Source organism: Branchiostoma lanceolatum, chromosome 4, assembly GCF_035083965.1.
Source record: "Branchiostoma lanceolatum isolate klBraLanc5 chromosome 4, klBraLanc5.hap2, whole genome shotgun sequence".
In the NCBI taxonomy this organism is placed as follows: Eukaryota; Metazoa; Chordata; class Leptocardii; order Amphioxiformes; family Branchiostomatidae; genus Branchiostoma; species Branchiostoma lanceolatum.
The window spans coordinates 2390387-2410314 of NC_089725.1; the positions used below are offsets into that span (position 1 = coordinate 2390387).

A 19928-nucleotide genomic window follows, 5' to 3' on the forward strand; every position below is an offset into this window, starting at 1 on the left:
AACCTACAACCTACCTGCAGTACATACAGCAACTTCTGGGTGACGAGAGCGGTCTGCTTGTAACGTTCAATACCAGGGCAGATCGCAAACCTCGCTGGCAACAAAAAGAACTGGAAGCTACTTACAGTCGCCTGCGTTGCAGCCGACCGATGATGATGACATAGTGGCGGGCTTGAAATCTCGACCTACGTTTGTTACGTTAAGGCCCACCCTCCAACATTGTTGCACATCATTTGATTTCCTGGAAATGTACGGCGGTGACGTCATCGCAGGCCGCTGAATTACCCAATGGGAAAACATAAATAATGTAACAATCCAGTAACAATATAATTGTTTTGATGGCCAGCTGCCTCAATATACAACGCCAGCTGTCCTAATTCTACCAGGTACCCAAAGACCGTGGCTCGAATGGCCAGGCTACCGGACACGAGATCGAGGGGTCACGGGTTCGATTCCCGGCAAATCCTGGCTAGACGTTGTGCCCTTGCACCCCGACCAATCGAATCACGTGAATCCCATTGAAACTCAGATTCGTATCAGCCATTTCCCGACAAATCGCTTTCTAACTTGCGTTAACGACTACATCTGACCAAACAAACTCGCCAGTGAGATGGTGGAGGGTGTCAGCTTTCCAAAGATGTTTTCAGTTTGACAATTTTGGCACTTTGGAAGTGATTGAAACCTCATCTCAACCAATCGGGTTACGTCTCACATCGTTACTTTAGGTTCAGAACGAATTAACCGCCAAATTGTGCCAAAGAAGGATAGCTAATCAATTATTCATGACAGCTGTCAGTAACGGCGCCAGAACCGTGTCAACCGGGGTTAAAGAGCAGGGCCCCTACGCGAGCGAGCCAACGAATCGAGCGATAGGGGTACTGCTTTTAGGCGGTCCCCCGAAAGTGCGAAATGGAACGAAATGGAACGAAATGGAACGAACTAAAACATATGTAACATTATGAAATGAAAGACAAGTAGATAGCGAAATATAAGGACGTTGTAACATTCACAGTAGACCGGAACAGGAAGCAAATGCATAATATCACGTGTTTTATTTCTTGAATCTATTTGATAATATTAAATACACCGTTTTTGCCTCGTTTGTGCGGCTAGATTCTTCCCTGAAAATGGGAGCACCGCGTGCAAAGAGCTCGACCGCTCTTCCTTGATTTTACCAAGGAGGTTAAATTTTAACCTCCTTGATTTTACCAACTATCTGCAAATAAACTGCTGCAAATAGCAGGGGAAACCAGCAAACGGAACTGAGTCTAAATAAGGACTAGATTATACAGAAGTTGGTGGTAACATTGCATCTCATAATTCATCAAGAGGGCATGAGGCAAGCGTAATTCATTACTTATACAGCGTGTTTGCATGTTGTGTGAACTGTGAACTACATGTCCTGCTCGTAGGAAGCAGAAATGTCTCCAGAGGTAGTCCACGTCCGTGATTGAATGGAGTGTGAAATGTCACATTGGTGACGCAGTGCAGAGAGGCTGCATTTGCACATCATCAACGGAGGGGTCTGTTCTCCGACAGCCGACTAGCCGAACAATCGGTTGTACAAAAATCGTTGTTGCGGAGATATGCATATGCTACGTACTAGTTATGAACTAAAACCGTATGTAAATAAAACTTGGAAGTCGGAGTTTGATTCTAGCACGCCCACGTGCACAGTTCCGATGCGCTGGCAACATTGGCGGTTCATTTGCATGCGGGGCTCCATTTGCAACACGCAAACACGCTGTATAAAAACGAAATTACGCTTGCCTCATGCCCTCTTGATGCAATGTTACCACCAACTTCTGTATAATCTAGTCCTTACTTCAATACTCAGTTCCGTTTGCTTGTTTTCCCCGGCTATTTTCAGCAGTTCATTTGTAGATCGTTGGTAAACACAAAGGAAGAGCGGTGGATCTCTTTGCACTCGGCGCTCCCATTTTCAATGAAGAATCTAGCCACACAAACCCGGCAAAAACGTTGTTTTTACTATTTTCAAACAGATTCAGGAAATAAAAACACGTTTTATAATGTATTTGCTTCCTGTTCCCGTCTACTGTGAATGTTACAGCGTTCCTTATATTTCGCTAACTACTTCTATTTCATTTCATAATGTTACATATGTTTTAGTTCGTTCCATTTCGCACTTTCGGGGGACCCCTTTTAGGACGATGGTTGGGGCAGCCTGTTGGCACTAACTTAGACTCTACCAGTCTCCACGGGTCGGTGGGAAAATAGTAGAAATTGGCGAAATAGAGTCAAATGTTTGAAGGGAGTCGGCTACGGAGATAAGATCCAATCTGATGGAAACGTTATTCTCCATGGCCAAAGTCCCCCGGCAAATATTCTCTCTATAGCCGACGCGGTTAGTCTGGTAGAGACTAGCAATAACTTTGTATTATTTCCAGGCTAGGGGAGTTGGGAGATCGTTAACACTAATGAAAGGTTGACAGGCTGATGAACATTAGAGAATTCTTTAATGTGTTTTCACTTTCTGTCTTTTGAGTAGTCTTCCATTGTTTGAGTGATATTTCCGCAATGACACACTCAACAGTGACACACGAATCTGTTTTTAATGTATCACCACTGTACTACACAATTGTTTCAACTGCAAACTAAAAAAACAGCCAAAACCTCATTTTCCCTTCTACCACAAAATCAACCCCCCACAAACATATCTGACTTTATAGTACATGTACTTAACCAGTACTACAGCACATGGTTGGAGTCTGTGTTCTAAATGCTGAAGACAAGATGGGCCATGTTGGGTAGAGAGTACAGTCGCACTTGACATTGATACGGACTTCAGCTGGTGTGATGACAAGTTACATTTCCTTCATTACATTGGCAATGGGAATACTCAAAATACACCTGACTCCATCAACTGTAACTATTGCACTGCTTAAGCTTGTTGCTGTATCAGATGGGAACTCAGCCATGTCTATGTAGTCCATAATGTACAAAGTCAAAGATACACTGCTAGTCTTAATGTCATCAACATGTACAAACCAGAACAATTTTCAACAAATGAGCAGAATTCTGTCAGAAACACTGTCATTTGTCAATATTTATAACTATTCTTTTGAAATAAATTGAATATGAAAAAAAAATACTCATCAAAACCTTCAGAAGTACAGAGAGGTTTAAACTACAGGTTCCTAGCCAACTTTTTGTTGCACAGAGCCCTTGTTACAGTACTATCAAGTATCCTTCTACAGCTGCTATTTTACCAGCATTTCTAATGACATGAAAGTTCACTTCCGCCATGACTGTTTAGAGTCCTAATAGGTTCCTGTTACAGCTCGAATGCCGGGAATCGTGCTGACTCTGGATTTAGAATGTCTGCCAAGAAGTAGACTGCTCCGGCCAGACCCTCGAACAGTGAGAACGGCCGGTCGGGGGTGCGGCATCCATGCTTCCCGTAGTCCAGGCACCACTCCGCAAACTTGGCCGCTCTGTAGAGGTACATCTTGTCGTTTGTCAGTCTGTACATGGACAGGAAGGCGTAGCCGTTCCCGGCAGTACCGTGGCAGATGCTGTAACCTTTCTTCAGCAGGCCGCGCTGCCAGATAACGTCGGCACATAGTTTGGCTTCGTCCAGGTACGCCCCATCCTGGAACGCCCGATAGCTAGCCATCAGCATGTGTATCGCTCCTGGCGCTCCGTGACACCAGTGCACCAACTTGTCCGACGTGTTCCCAAGAGACGAGGGGTAATTTCCTGATGGGAACTGCAGCTTTCGCAGATAGTCGACACTCGGCTTGACCAGACCGGGCAGGGCTGCCTTAGCTGCAGCCGACGGCGTCTGCATGAGCTGACAATAGATACCAGCCATACCATGGGCCGCTCCCACGTAGTGCTTACCATGCCACATGTATTTCAGAGGACTGCTGGACTTCTCTTGTCTGGAGAGGACTTGTCCAGACGACACAATTGCCTGCACTACTTTATCCACCAGCTTCTCGTCCACCGCATGATCACTGATGTTCTTACGAACAAACATCAGCGCATACAGGTAGCCGGCTCTACCGTACAGCACCTCATCAGGCAGGTCGGATCTCAGGTTCAACGCGTCCAGACTCAGGGCCTGTAGCTTGGACAGACAGCCATCCCGGGCCTCTTGCAACCCCATCCTGTGGTAGATCACAGCACCTACTGTCAGGGGACCAGCGTCTCCACACAGAAACGTCAGCCTCTTCCGCTTTAGGTGTTTCAGTCCTGGTTGGACCCACTCTAGGGCCTTCTTGAGAAAGTCGTCCCTGGCGTCGTCCTTGAACACCTGTGCCAGGTGCAGGTAGAGGAGCGAGATCCCCGTACTGCCCGTGTAGACAGAGTAATCGTGGCCAGACTCTGATCTCTGTCCGTCCTCCACCTGTTTTAGCAGGCCGGGCAGGGCAGCACGGATTCTGCCGGCCAGACTGGCAAGGAGCTGACCATCCGGTTCTAACAACTGTACTGACCCTGCATTGTAGTCACCATAGGGGTTGGGGAAGCATCGGTCATCCATGGCACCTTTCGTATAGTTACTTAGTGCGGTCTCAACAAGCTTGAATATCTTATATCAAGCTAACTACCATGTGTTCAGTGCCAATTCTCTGAAAAGTCTTTCACAGCCTTCTCAAAGGCTTCTTGCTCAAGTTTTTGGCGCATTTCTTGGTAATGAAGGATGAAGAAAGCAACAAAAGCCACAATGAAGCTGATAGCGAATACTTTAGCTGAGGTCGACCACGGGACAGGGATGGCTGCCATGTTGTCAAGTACAGCAGATCGTACTCAGTCTTTCCCACGGGCAGATGTTTTCAGGAGTAAGCACCCTGAAGTAACAGTAAGGTTGGAAGAGTAATGTTCATGTTGATATACTTTTGTGATGCAATATTGAACAAAACCAGCAACATACATCATTTAACTTTTTTACGTCCACTTGACACAGACCAGTGGTATACTCATTAGTGGTCTGTTTCAACTGGCATGATGAGGCTATTGAGCCTGTCAATAGTGGAAAAATTTGTACAATTGACAGGATCATCCATTCAAATTTAGTGGGAAAATTTGCACTATTGACATGACAGGACGATCATGTCAATAATGCAACTTTTTCCAGACAGAAAAAGTCCAGAAAATAGCGTAACAATTTGCACCATTGCCAGGATGATCCTGTCAATAACAGAAATTAATGCACTATTGACAGGATCATCTAACATATTGACAATAACAGAATTTTTCCTCTTTGTTAGTGCAAAAAATTGTTAATAGGATAATCCTGTCAATAGCCATTTCCTTTCAACTGTGACCTGGGCTCACCTGACATCTTCAACAGTCTTAGCACACAGTGGTACTTAAAAGCAAGTGCCCCATTTACGATTCATATTTTACAAATGCGAACATCCCTTGTTGTTGTTGTTGTTGTTGTCCTTGTTTAACGTCTATTATATCGCTAGACGTGGTCTCTTGGTGCTGTGTTACGCTTGGTTCATACGAGGCTGATGTCTCTCTAGGTGTTTAACTCTTGGTGGCTTGTCTTTGTCTAAATCACCCAGACTTGGACTAACCCCTCCCCCCAAACGGACATGTCGCCCATCCTTGTATATTTAATGCGTGTATGCGTTATCCCGTATCAGCCCCAAATCAACGTACACTTACTGTAATATTTCTACAACGCTACCTTATTATTACTATGCTTGGATCAACCGCAAAATATGACATTTGAGCATAATTTGTCCAAAATGCGAAGACCCACCTGCCCTTTATCCAGAACCCTCTATTTGCCGCAAAACGTTCGTCATGTCGTAAACTATCAGTTCCTCAATTTACCGTCTAGCAGCGCCGCTTAGCGAGACCAAGTCAAACACCACTATGCAGCAGCTACTAGTATTCTCTCCTCGAAACTTTGCAACCTTTCTTAAAACATCTGACGTAACCGTGAATAGAAAAGACACTGGGCTCCATTACATTGCAAATGTCCTTTTTTCCTTTAATACATGTATCATAGCATGTCTTTTAATATTAGCAGAAATCTTTCATATAACGTTATATGTATCATATCATTGTCTTTTCAGCAGAAAAATATTGCATGTAACGTTGCCTGCTAAAGATCCATATTTGGTTTGCACATACTTTTTAAAGTTAACCCTCCAGCTTTTCAGCTGATGTGATCATTGTACTTAATAGTTGGGAGGGAAGCAAATCATACCACAGAAAAAAAACACGTGCCACATTGGGATAAAGAATCATTCTAATAAAATTTCTAAAATGTCATGGCTTTGAGTGGGGTGTCTTCTTGACAGACAGGAGAACATATCTTTGCATATTTCTGGATGACATCCCATCTATAGTTTCTAAAAAGTTATGTCTGAAAGTCGTATGCATGCAACAAACAAAATTCTGATACAACGATGATCAAGCATACAACAGATATCGTGATGAATTCTGATGCAAGACAACAACTCCTGTACATTGTACATGTCTGATAACACACAGCAACTGAGGTACCAATGTCAGACAAGGATTAAATGGTGTCCAGTTGTTTTTGATACTTTACTTTGCCACTGATTATTGATTGATACAAGAGATTCAAGAAAATCTTATCCTGAAGTTGTGACGTTAACAGCACCATAGCATTTTAACAATAATTATGCATTTATCTGCAGTTGAACATGTAAACAATATAAAAAAACCTCATGGTTGTAAATGGCAAGCAAAAGGGCCAAATGGGTGTTGATATATATCTAACATCATCAAACATATACATCTGTATCAAACAAAAATGGCAATTACAACATTGCATGCAGAGAATTCACATTAAGCTTAACATTACAACAGTTTTAAAAAAACTGTACCAAAATAATTCATACCTTTAAATTTATCATTATAAATTTTCATGATTGTTCTGCTGTGATAATCTGATGCTACAGTTCATAGTCATAACTCACTATACACTACTTTCGGATTTCCCACAGTTGTACTACATGTACAAGCACTATAAAGGCTTTAGAAGAATGCCCAACGTTCCCTTACTTTTCAAAAAGAACTTTGTTCCAATTGTCCTACCAATACTTTTATTTTGAATAACGTCCCACCACACCCTTCCTCTCACACAACTCTGTTTACCTTTTTATTTATTTATTTTTGCTGATTCCTAGAACAGCCCTTAGTAATTACAAATCTGGAGGACCTTTTCCTTCATGCACATAAGTTGTGTGACCACTACTTGAGCACTAAGCTAGCAATGGCTTCTTTGAACATATAAATGAAAACATATCCCATGCAACACTTTGTAGATAGCTCTTCTCAATGAATAATTGGTGTACATCCATTCTTCTGGATATTTGCCAATCAAATTAAACTATTTACATCCATACATACATTACATTTGTACAATATTGTCATATACATTGTAGTGTTGTCTCAGTGGGAGGTGTCCAGTAGAAATCTGGTCCTAGCCTCTCTTCTTGAATGAATAAGTGTTAAACAAAGCCAAAATCTTCACATCATTCTGTAGAATTATGATGATACTGATGTAGATATCAAGTTACATCCCTGTATTGCTGTAGTCAAAGGCACTTTGAAGTGGTATGCTTATTTTCCTATATCCAAGTACAAGTAAGTTTAACAATATCATGATGTAAACATACATGTATGTGTATGATTTACAGTTTAGGGTATCTTTAAGTTCAACTAACAGGAATGCAGAAGGTTCTTTAATTGGTAGTTGTATTCCAGGCTTCATCTTCATTTGCTGAAGTTACCACTGTCGTTAAGCCGCAGTCAAACAGTAGAAAATGATCAGCCAACAAGTCTGCAAGCTCTAAATTACCTTTTCCACCCGGTGTTCTCGCCATCATCGCACAATTTTTAGAGATTGGCCAATGTTTGCTGGTCACCTGTCCAATGTGATGGGGTAGATATTCAGGTGAGAAATCGCTAGGAGTCTCTGACTGAAAATTGTGCTCACTGCTATTCACATAGGTCAATAGACTATAGAAAATACATCTTTACAGTGATGTGAAAGCAGAGCATGTAAATTTTATGCTTGTTTTCTTCACATGTAGTTTGTCTTACAAAGGCTTTCATCTGTATTTGTTCATAGTTTGGTTGCAAGAAAAAAGAAAGCTAGGATGGTGTTCGCAGATGGCAAAGAGAGTTGGTGCAAACCTCTGAGCACATTCACCCTTCAGGATATTTCTACTTGAATGCCCTTATAAATTAAAGATGGCAATGTACAAGTAAAAACCTCTGAGGCTTAACAGCTCACACTACAACTACTGTTAAGTCTATGAGTTCCCATTGCTTCTGTTATATGGATTGCATCATCACAAGGGGCAATCCATTAGTTCTCAGTCTTACCCAGAAATAAGGTGTACCACTCAACTTTTTGGGCGTAATCATATTATAGTATGAAATCTTGAATCAATATCCACCAAATTTCAAATCATTGTGGTCATAAACTTCAAGTCAACGTTCTTTTGAAAACCAGTAGGTACGTGGCAAGAAAAACTAGGGTGAAATGTGATCCTGGAGTTGTGTGGGTGGAGTTCCTCATGTCATGAAATTTACCAAGACATTGTGAAAATGTTTGATCAGAAGTCCCTTCGTATTTCAAGAAGTGGGCATCTGACTTTCAGCAGAGTAGGTTGACCCGCACACCTCGCAGCTCAATGTCTTTCCCTTCTCTCTTACCTAATGTTACTGGTTGTCGCCTGCAAAGTAAAGATCATCATCACAATGATTTGAATTTTTTGTAGACATTGATAAAAGGCTTTATACTTTATCATTATGCCTCAAAATCTGAGTTTTGGACCTTATTTCTGGCTGAGAACTCATTTATCACCCCGTATCATTAAGCAGCAAATAAAATCCAACCTCTGGTAGGTTTGTGAGTTGTACATGCGTACCACAAGTCTGAAGCTGGAATGAGAAATGCTCTCTATACAACTTGATACACAGAGGACTCAAAGATGCCCTTTCTAAAGAATGGTGCGAAGTCGCAGAGAGTGCGTTTGGAGAACGGCTTGTCTTTACGTGGGTAGAGTGGACTGGCCTTGTTCCTGAGACACACGGCGATGAAGTTGTTCAGGTAAGCCTGGTGAAAATAACAGCAACATTTTAACCTGCTAAGGTAGCTGTTTGGCACCAAGGTTGTGTTGGCTATGGCGCCAGGCAGCATGAGAAAGGTTAAGCAAAATTGAACAGTTCCTGAACACTAAGGTGAATAGAAAAGGATTGATAAATTGATATGGGTCAGATAAATCTTAAAATGATGGATTTAACATATAAAATTAGCAACATGTGGTCCCAAATAGTGAGTGGGACAAAAGAATATGTAAAGCTGGAGACAGCCCTGGTCAAAAGTCATTTTTATTTACTTGGAGAACAGTTTAACCTTTCCATAATGTAGTTTACCAACTCAGATGAGCTTTTATGCTAAGACTACCTGTGTATATCTACCTCTAATTGAACTCTTCTCTCTTCTGCCAGTTTCTGAGATTTGTTGCCAAAAAGCTTCTTTGGTGGGAACTCCAGCGCATTAATCTGTAGAATAATGTGAAAGGGAGGAAAATGTGAATGTGAACATGACACTATTTCACATTGGGCTTCCTCTTCAAACTACCTCATGTAATTAATAGATACAACAGCTGCATTCTTTCAACCAGGACACTTGTCAACAGGTAGTGAAACTACCATCTGAAGTATCACACATAACGTAAATGTTGAAATGTTTGTGATTATTTGTTTTCCTGGTTTTTGCTGTGTCCTATGCATTAGCGATGCAAAGTTCACGACACGTTTCCAACGCATTATTACTGTACAACAGAATTGTTTTAACTGCGAATTGAAACACTGCAAATTCTCCTTTTTCCTTCTGCCGGAATAGTCCCTAGCAAAATAAATCAATTTACAGTAGCAAGGTGGATTTCAGGGTTACAGACCTCGGGATATTTGCCCTTCATCATGTCGTGTAGCTCCCTGAATTTGCTGTATCTCCTGAAGATGGTCCAGACTTCACCCAGCACATCCGTCTAGAGATGGACATTAAAATGCAGCAAATAATACATTGTACAGTTAACAGCAGTTATCAGGAAGTGTATGAAAGCAAGAAATCATTTGTAATTTTGTGCATTTGCTTGTTTTGGATAGCTGGTAAACTACCTTTAGGCATAACACACCAGTTCTGTACAGTGGGTACAAGACCAGACAGTGGGGTTTGATCCGCTCACGCCAGGATGGACCCCTACTCTTTTCAATAAATGTACATGTGGTAGGATCTTTAACATGCTCGAGGAGTGGCTCTCCCCTAACAGCTTTACCTTCCATCCAAGAGGACATCCTCAACTGAAGCTAGGTATTCTTTCGAGAGAGAAAATAGGACCTGGTGTATATATGGCCTCCGTGGGTCAGTATTGACCATGGTAAAATTTGGGGATTTAAACCCAGAACCTTTAGATTCTAAGTCAGCAACCCTAACCACAAGACCATCTTGCCATCTTGCGTAACAATTATAACTTGAAGCTAAATGATACAAACCTTAACCTCAAACTCAAAGTGCTCCTCCTTGCCGTACCCTCGCATGACAAAGCGGGGGATGGTTATTTTGATGGGGTCCTTAATCTTGGTCACATCCAGGTCCACTGGTCTGTTCAGAATGGCCTGTGGAACGCAACGTACAAAGTTAGTCCTGAACTATGAAGCTCCTTAGTAGGAGCATGATTGGGATATCTTGTATCATTATGTCTGGGAAAGTTCCTTTAAGAAGTTGTCACAAAGTACTGAGAAAATTTGTGCAAACAACATTTCCTACTCTTATTGCTAGTCAAGCTAAACTGTATTCCAACACACCTAGTATGTCAATGCCATCAACGTCTACAGTTATCAAGAAGTATTTAAAAAATGCAGACTGTCAAGATTAGAATTAAATGTATACAATGTAATTGCATACGCAGACTTCAGCCGTTTACCCTGTATGTAAACATTTCATATCAGCTGTGCAAAGCGGATATCTGACTGGACTACATCAAATTTTGCCAAGCATTTGCAAACCAGCACAAATCAGCTCAATCTCTCTAAATCCATACTAGGATACTCTTTGTGACAAAAAAAGTACCTCCACCTACCATCTGCATTGATGCAGCTGCTGTAAATAATCAAGGTAAGGCCAGAACTACCTGTCCACTTAATTATCTGAATGAGAGGGGGACTCACATCATACTTGAGTTTCAGGGTTTTGTGTCTACGGTTGTTATTCAAGCTGAAGTCGGTTGGGCTCTAAGGAAACAACCGTGCAGGCATTAGAATGTTAGAGCATGCAACAATGGAAGCTACAGAATTGAAGAAAGAAATAATTCAACTGTAAACATAATTCGCACATGTGTTTTCCATCAAATGACTGGTCAGTTACATGAATGGAGTCAAAGTAATCTTTTTTACGAGTAAAAAAACTTTACGAGATGAAGATGAAGCAGTCAGTGCTATGGAAACACGTCACAAAACTACAAATTGCAAACAAAAACAAACACTTAACGAAGACAACATGTATTAGATGGCAACAAGATGAGCTATGAGATATAAATTGCTAGATGGAGAGTCTAGTTAACAAACATTTTCTGCAACACTAGTATTCAACAGATGTATAAACCCTACCTGTACGGCTGCCTGTCTGTCATTAGAACTTGACCTCCCTTCCCCTGTGGCCAGGGATGGCATGGACCTGTAAAGTAAGGGACAGAATAGCATATGATAAACCGGAATTCTACAGTCTCCCACATGTTTCTACTTGTATCATATTACATGGGCTTCCATAGAATAATTCCAAGACGCTTTGCATGTTTGTTTGTATTTGTTTGTATTGTATATCCGGTAAATCGCCTCATGGCATAACGCACCTGATTTGTACTGAACAGTAGAAGCTGCATATCCGGACAGATATATTTGATCCACTCACACCGGGAAGGACCCCTACTCTTTCCGATAAGCGTGGTGGGTTCTTTTACGTGCTTGAGGTGTGGCTCTCCTCAAACACGGGACCTCCATTTAACGTCCTATCCAAGGGATGTCCCTAATCGAAGCTACATGTACATGTAGTACTCGTTTTCAAGTGAAGTGGTCACCTAAGTGAGGTGGTGCGACGTCAACGAGACAAATCAGGGGACCCCGGATTTGAACCCAGGACACCCTGCCACTGCGCCATGAGCTGCGAGCGTCGCTGTGGAAAATTCTATATGGACGTTGCAATCTTAGTCCATACAATTTCTTGATTTGAGGACACCAGATTTTCTCATTTTGCATTGAAATGTGTGTTTTCTCAGGTGGGTATGTCATAAAAGGAATACAACATGATGCATTCTGCTTCACCCTCGGTCTCAGCCCTCATGTGGGTCGGATCACCCTTTGGTGCTAGGACCTTGGGTGATACAGAATATATCATGTTGTATTCTCCATGTAAGATTAGACAAAAGGGTGTAGGCTGTAAGCTCACATTATCTAAATCATTGAACTGTTATCATCTGATTAAGTCTTTAAATGGCATTTTATGACACTGTCCTTAGTACTGAAAAGCTTTCAGTTCATTTGATCCTGAAACAATTTACTGACAGAAAATTACTCACAAACAGAAGTTGTTTTGTATTGTGTAGTGTGATGCTGACAGTTCATCCTTGTCTGGATGTCCTCTGGATTAGATTCAGTCCACTCATTAATTTGTTTAATATTCTAAAATAAAAAAAGATTGTATCCAAGCTTTTGTAATAACACGTATATGTTACCAAATCATATGTTTATAGTTTGATTAGGACAAGATGTTTATGGATTTATTAGGACTTCAATCATATAATCTGTACCTTTGTTATACAAATGTATTTTGTCTGACCCTTACTTAACTCTTCCCTCATGACTTCAATAAAAAGCTGCCAACAGGCAGATTTGACTTTGTTGTGAATGAATAAAGTCTCAAACAAATAAACAAGCTAATTAACTCTACCACAAACATGTGAAGGGATGTCCCAGTAGCTCACTGGTACACTATGATACTTACGCTATTCCCAGCGGTGCCTGGTCGCCATCTTGAATTTTCCCGCTACGCGCTATGACTCACGGGAATTTCTCGATATCCACGCACACTCACGCGAGGATTTGACCACGAGATCAAAACATACGACTCATTGCAGGGGATTTTAGTTGCCGAAACATATCGTCGGGTCCGATTTTCAAGTCCCTTATCCCTGAAAGCTCTCGGAGCAGCCGTAAAAATGGCCAAGACAGTGCTCTACGTACAGAGCACACTTTAGTGTGTGACAGTTTTCCCCTTCTAGCTTCTTGACCCTGCTTCTAGTGTTAAGCGATGTCTGTGTTTTGTCTTCGGCAATGACGCTATGTAAACACTAACACTTGACGTCGGAGAGGAATGATGTTCAAATGACCCGACTTAGGTGATAATCTTCTGTCCATTTGAAAGCAGAAATTTACTGTTCATTGAGTAGATATGCCATCATTGTTATGACCTGACTAAAAATAAATCTGTTTTTAAGAGGTCTTCAATGTGTATTCAATGCCCATCAATGATATAGTCTTATGGAAATAATGACACCAAAAAGATGTAGGGTAACTTAATTTAACCTATACCATCATGAACTACTAAATGATTTGATTGTCATGCAGAGATCATATTAATAATTAGTATAACAAAAAGATAACTGCTACCTTACCTTGGAACCTTACCTTGGAACCTATAAATGCCAGAGACTGAATGGTAGTACCATAGTCCTCATTCGAAGCACTGTTGTATCAATCTTTACTAAACTACTAAATGATGTGCCATATTTTGATCTTGTTACAGATTTTTTTGTTTTACACTGCATGTGTACATGTATGTATTGACTTCAGTCCAAAATTGTTGAGCTATGCCTCACCTCAATTGAGGATAACTTCTTTACCTTTTTTAATGCCTCTCTTTCACAAAATTCATTTGGAAAAGGAGATATCTATCTATATGCACGGTTCATATTTGAGGTTACAGAGAGTGCATTTGCAATTTTTATACTCAACTATATCTAGGTACAGTCAAACCAGGCAGGCAACTTGTACAAGACATAAGTTCTGTATATATGTGACCATAAAAAGTTATATATCTAGATGACAGAGACTTTCTGGTATTCAGCATGTACAATGAAGTTTTATTTACATTTTGAAGATTCAATTGAACAACAATTACAGCATAAACAGAGAGTTTTAATCTGCGTCACTTTCTATTTTCTGCTGCACATGTTCTGGCATTAATATGCCCTACCATCCTTTCATCTTGTTACTGCACACTCTGTAGACAGTCACTAGGTATTCTCTGTGCTCCTCCATCTGTGACACCTGCAGTGCATATGAACAACATGTTGATATTATCAATATTGACACTATCTGACATATATAATACATACATACTGATACAATCTACTTTTTTTTCTGAAAATGATTATAATGGGTCTATAATGATAATACACTAGTAGGCTAAATTACTTATAGGCTCTTTCAAACACAATTACAATGTCAGGACTCCAATGAGACCAGTACTGACCTGTGGGGATGGGGGCAGGTGCTGCTAGCTTTTGCATATAATGATATTATCAATTTATTTCAGCCTGTACACACTCAATCTGCTCGAGCGAGAGCTATTTTTCAAGTCTAGAACATCCTAGTATTTTGTGTCTATACTCAATCTGTATTAATCCATACAATAGAATCTAAGGGAACGAGACCAGTGCATACATTTCGTGTCGACATACCCATGCATATCCTTCGTGTCGTTAAAAATACGGCCGCGTCGTTGAATGACATCATTGTAAAATGGCTCCAGAACATCTTAGGATACACCAAAAAAATAGGCTAATTCCAGAAAAAATAATTAAGAAAACTACAGCCTAATTACTCCAGGACATCATTAAGGTCTTCACTCATCCCCCTGAGACCAAGTCATGATTTCAAAAAGTCATAACTCACCGAAAATTCGCCGTAAAAAGAAGCGGTTTTCACGATCTGCAAGCCTGGGCATTCCTCTTTGCAAATGGCACCAGTGCGCAGGCGTGAAAGCTATGCCTCGTTCCCAAGATCTTTTGCGCATCTGGAAGTACTAGAAGTCTGGGGTGCCCTGGGACAGAGTCAGCCCAGTCACGTGGTACACTAATGAGCAAGATGGCGGAAAACCTTGTGCACACGTAACTTTTCATAGTGTGGTAGCAGCCTCACAGTTGAGCTCCTGGTTCCAATTGGCTAATAACTAGGAAACCCTGGTTCAAATCCTGGGAATAGACATCCCAGTTTGGCCTGCAAACATCTTTTGGAAGGGACGTAAAATGGGGGTCCAATGTTCAAGGAGGTGCCTCGAGCACATTATAGGGGAAGGGCCTAGCAACCCCTTCCTGTAAAAATATACACGTACCATGCTACGGAAGCAGCAAGGAAACTTGTTGCCCTATGTGCCACTAGACACTACAAGGTAAACAACAACTATGTGAGTCCCTGTGAGGAGACCTACCTAGCCTGGTACTTCATCTTCATCTTCCTCATCTCCCTTTCCATCTCCCTCTTCTGCTGCTGCAGCTCCAGCTTGTGCTTCTCGTCCCTTTCTGCTAGGCGGCGCTCCTGCTCCAGCTTGACTTCCTGCACCCTGCGCTCCACCTCCTCCTCCACCAGTGATTCCAAGCTGAGTGGGACAGTCATGAGAAATAAAATCAAGACATCTAAGGTTCTTGGAGTTACCTTTTCAAATCTACATTAGACCATACCAATTTGATTATATGGATGACCTCCTCTGGGCACTGCAAGATTGATGTGTGCGTGCATGGGTGTGTGCGTTAAAAATAAAACTTGGGTAAAAAAAAAAGTTACCATCATTATAATGAAATCTAAGTGGTCAGGGTAGTTTTACAAATAAACTGAACTTACAGCACATGGTTTACCAAATAAGAAATTGTCTCTTTCTGTTCTTTCACATTTTTGGGGAGACTTAAGAAAATTTTATCAGGGCTCAAACTACATGCTGTATAAGGATTAAGTGTATGACAAAATCAGTAAGTTTTATGATAGGAAAAGAGGCATTGTATGATATTAGAATCCGTTTTCTGTGTGTGTTTTCTCGGATGGTTATGACATAAGAATACAACGCCATGTATTCCGCATCACCCCTGGTCCCAGCCTTATTGCGGATCAGATAGCCTTCTGGCCTTCAGGCCATCCAACCCAGATCCCAAACAATGAGTGGGATGGGGAGAAATTCAAAGCTGGAGACAGCCCTAAATTGAACTACAAAGTGTCCTACAAAGAGTTTGAAGGGGACAGTTCTCACGGGTTTCTCACGGATTCAGCATACTTCTCTTGGTCCTCCAGCTCTTTCAACTTGACCTTCTCCATCTCAATTCTCTCCACTTCCAGCTGTCTTTCTTCTTCAAACTTGTGTTGTTTCTCCAGCAGTTCCTGCTTGGCTGTCTTGTACTGTTCCTCGATGACTTGGAGTTCCTATCATGAAAAAATGCCTTACTTATCTCCACATGCACAGAACAATTGGCCAAAGTAGTATTCTCAGTATATCAATCTGCTTGCCAACATCATAGTTTTCGGTTAAAACCTGTTGAACTACAGATCTGTTCACTAAATCTTGTCACTGATAAAAGGTAGTAGATGCTACCTACAACGTCTGACAATTTCCAAAATCTGTCCAGTTGCTTGAGTAACTGTTGCCTTGCGTAATGTAGCAGTAGTGAACAAACATAAGGAGATGTATGAACTGCAGTTATATTTTTGACCTTTTTTAACGATCAAACATGTAGGTTTTCTTATTGATTAGTTAGAAAGTTAGTTTGAGGGGCGAATCTGCTTTGCTGGAAGGGTAAGGTTATTAATCCTTGGGTAGTTCTGTGCATGCACACTGTAGACTAAGGAGAAAAATGGCCGCTACGCAAGTATTTCCTAAGAGACGATTACTAGACTTGAGGGTGTGCACCCTCAAAAGAAACTGGGGTGTGCACCCTAAAGTCCAAATCCCCCATTCCTCACTACAGGTGTAACCGTTACCTTGACCCTCTCCTCGAGCTGTTGTTTCTCGGCCATGTGCTGTCTCCTCTCCATCAGTAACTCCTGCTGCTCTGTTTTGTCTGTGGAGGCGTCCACCTCCCTCACCACCCCCGGGATCTCTGTACCAGACACAGGGGAGGGAGATCCCCACGGGGGACTGTCTTTTCCTGTTCAATAAAATGAATATATTGTAAACCTGGTGCAATGGCCTAGTTGGTAGAGTGTTCCCTGCTGTAGTGATAGCACAAAGTTGTGTGGTCCAAGGGCTATTGAAACGGAGATGGGCGCCAAGTTTTTCTTATCGCCCCTGAAATTCTTCACCACAGAGAAGCAAACTGTGTCAGCCTAGATTTTAACAGGGCTGAGCTGGTAAATGTGTTTGCTGGTGACTTCAAAAATTTCACAAAAGTTTTGTAATTCTGAAATGTTTGCAATGTAACAAGTGACCTATCCACAGATTTCATGATCCCGTGAATATGTGCAAGTCCCCTAGAAAATAAATGGATTTACAGTACACCACACCTTGCTCATCAGAACCACTGGCAGACAACTCCATCTCCAGCTTGCGTCGCTGCATCTCAATCTTTCCCACCTCCTCCTGGGTCTCCTGGTCCACCAGACACTGGCGCCGGTTGATCTCAGCCAAGGCAGCCTGGGTGCACATAAAATATCACGTCAAATCCTTCACAATATTACATTAATATTGATATTTAAGACAGTTTGTTTGTTCGGTTGTCCCTTGTTTTGCCTAGTGACACATAGGGCAGCAAGTCTCCTTGCTGTTTCAGAAGAAGGGTACATTTTATCTAACAGGGGACCCCTGTTTTATGTCCGTTCTGAAAGACGTCGCAGCCCCAATAGGGATGTCCTGACCCTGGGACTCCAAGTTACAAACTAATTGGAACCAGGAACTCAAATGTGAGGCTGCTACCAGTTGACCTACAGGGACATCCATGCTACATCCTTGCTACAATTTTCTTTAAGTCTCTTTTTATCACTACACCTCTCCACATGTTGGCTTACTAACCTCAGCATCCTCTCTTTGCTGTTTCTCGATGATCTCCAGCTGCAGCTTCTCTTCCTCCAACAGTTTTTGCTCCTCCTCTAGAGTGTAGACTGTGACCTTCCTCTTCCTCTCCAGTTCATTTAGCCTCTCGTCATCCTGCATGATCTTGGTCGTCCTCCTCTCCAAGGCTGCGCTGCTTTCTTCTATCTGCCGCTCTATTGTGGACTGTGTCATCTGCATGCTGTCTATCTTATCCTTTTCTTTGCTCAACTCTTCCTGAAGGTTTGCTTTCTCTTCCTCTATGACCTGTCATGCAGCAGAAGAGACACGGACTGTCTTTTATACCCAGAGCATTAAAATTGTACAATATGAAATGACTCTTCTATTTAATTGCAACATGCTTTAATGTTTTTAATTGAAACATGCTTTGTCGTATCTAGCAGACCTTTAAATGATAACGATGATTACTTTCAGTGTTTGTAACTTGTATCAGCCGTCTGTAGAAGTACCGTAATGTTTTTAATATCTAGGCCGCATTTGAATGCTTGTTGTAACTTTCGACAAATTTCATGTTACATCTGTCACATTTGTAACATGCCAGTTGAATTAAATAAATCTGAATCTGAACCTTGACGTCCGTTGCAATGATGACCTCAAGTTCCTTCTCCTTGTCGCTAAGCCACTGCTCCTGGTCCTTGAGTCTCATCCTCTCCTGTTCGATGGCCTGCGCCTCTCTCTCAACCTCGTGTCTTTCCTCGTCGTTTTCAAAGTCCACCATCTCGCTGATCTGTTTGAGCTTGACCTCCCGGTGATGTAGGAACTCAAGGTCGGACTCCAGCTGCTGGCGGCCATCTTTGATTTCCCTCTCCAATTTGTCCTTCTTCTTCTGTAGCTTCTCTTCTTTCTTGGCAATGGCTGACATCTTTTCTCTCTCAAGTTCTTCAAACCTTGAGGATAAAAAAAAATGAGATCCGTGTTCGAATACTGTAAGTACACGGTAAGTTTGCGGTGTTTTAATGTTCACAGTTTTTGTAGTAACCTCTTCCTACAATACCCTGGGCGCCAGACTAGTACCGGGTCGCTAGCGATTTCCTACGGTGGCCAAAGAACAGTCAGCCCGCCCGGCCTTAATCAACGCTCCGGGGAGTTGAGCCCGTGGGAGTGAACCGCGCCCCTTATATATATATACTTTTGTGGGTAGGGCCGGCCAATTCCCCGGCTAGAAATCCCCCGGTGCGCTAATTAGGGTTCTGCGGGCTGGGGTCTCTGTGCCGCCGAAGGAACTGACTTCAAGGTATCGGCTAAAGGGAACCGGCTAAAAAGGCCCGATAAACAGTCTGGAACCCAGGGTACACCTACAAATGTATAACTTAAAACCACCACAAAAATGCTAGGTTGTTCTGTATTCTGCCCACCTACCACCACGCCTTAAACCCCAAACTCAAAACAACGCAAACAACCCATTTTCTTCCTACAGTGAAATCAAATCACTGTAAACTTAAATGTAATTTCAGTATTAACATACTGGCAAAAACAGCATAACATACATGTAGTTGTGACTATGGCTTGCTTGTCTGATGTCAAGTTTTGCTAGTAAAGTTTACCTCTGAACGGCTAGCTCCAGCTCCTTCTGATGGTCCTGCTTTTGGGTGTTGGTGTCCGTCCTCAGTCTTCCTAACTCATTCTTCAGCTCTTCAACCTGGGCGGGGGGAAAGTTATTTCATTATTTAATGACAGCGTTTCCATACTAAATGTCATTTAAATTCACTAACGCACACACTAACACACACACATGTATGCAAAAGGAAATGTAGACACAAACAAAATGACATAACCATGCATACAAGTACACAAAATTACAGAAAAGGATACTGAG

At 41.8% G+C, this 19928-nt stretch overlaps 2 protein-coding genes and 1 long non-coding RNA gene across 8 annotated transcripts in view; all 3 read right to left on the reverse strand.

Annotated features, from left to right (window-relative positions):
* Positions 1-2458: 2458 nt before the first annotated feature.
* On the reverse strand, positions 2459-5849 carry LOC136432226 (lanC-like protein 2). 2 transcript variants are annotated; one of them, XM_066423288.1, is made up of 2 exons: positions 5738-5849; positions 2459-4814 (listed from the first exon to the last, which is right to left on the reverse strand). In XM_066423288.1, exon 2 carries the CDS (start codon positions 4505-4507, stop codon positions 3296-3298), a length of 1212 nt encoding a protein of 403 aa, XP_066279385.1. In that variant the 5' UTR covers positions 4508-4814; positions 5738-5849; the 3' UTR covers positions 2459-3295. The 2 variants fall into 2 exon arrangements, with proteins under 2 accessions (XP_066279385.1, XP_066279386.1); XM_066423289.1 differs by lacking the exon at positions 5738-5849 and adding an exon at positions 5302-5721.
* Positions 5850-5945: 96 nt separating this feature from the next.
* Positions 5946-19928, reverse strand: part of LOC136432222 (kinesin-like protein KIF16B) — a 66839-nt gene continuing 52856 nt past the window's right edge. For 3 of the 5 annotated variants that reach the window (XM_066423281.1, XM_066423279.1, XM_066423278.1), the window contains 13 exons: positions 19657-19751; positions 18681-18999; positions 18074-18358; positions 17569-17698; positions 17047-17213; positions 16322-16491; positions 15512-15679; positions 11635-11701; positions 11197-11259; positions 10522-10644; positions 9927-10016; positions 9445-9528; positions 5946-9079 (listed from right to left, as the gene is read on the reverse strand). In XM_066423281.1, coding sequence (XP_066279378.1) covers positions 8924-9079; positions 9445-9528; positions 9927-10016; positions 10522-10644; positions 11197-11259; positions 11635-11701; positions 15512-15679; positions 16322-16491; positions 17047-17213; positions 17569-17698; positions 18074-18358; positions 18681-18999; positions 19657-19751 — 1917 coding nt within the window. In that variant the 3' untranslated portion in view covers positions 5946-8923. The remainder of the gene's footprint in view (positions 9080-9444; positions 9529-9926; positions 10017-10521; positions 10645-11196; positions 11260-11634; positions 11702-15511; positions 15680-16321; positions 16492-17046; positions 17214-17568; positions 17699-18073; positions 18359-18680; positions 19000-19656; positions 19752-19928) is intronic. The other 2 variants (XM_066423280.1, XM_066423282.1) reach the window with 2 other exon arrangements.
* Positions 13417-15215, reverse strand: LOC136432230 (uncharacterized). The gene is made up of 2 exons (XR_010755477.1): positions 14977-15215; positions 13417-14349 (listed from the first exon to the last, which is right to left on the reverse strand). It is a non-coding gene; the product is annotated as an uncharacterized lncRNA (long non-coding RNA).

Excerpts from the sequence above, each read along its gene's own strand:
- LOC136432226 (XM_066423288.1), bottom strand. The coding sequence starts at position 4,507 with ATGGATGACCGATGCTTCCCCAACCCCTATGGTGACTACAATGCAGGG.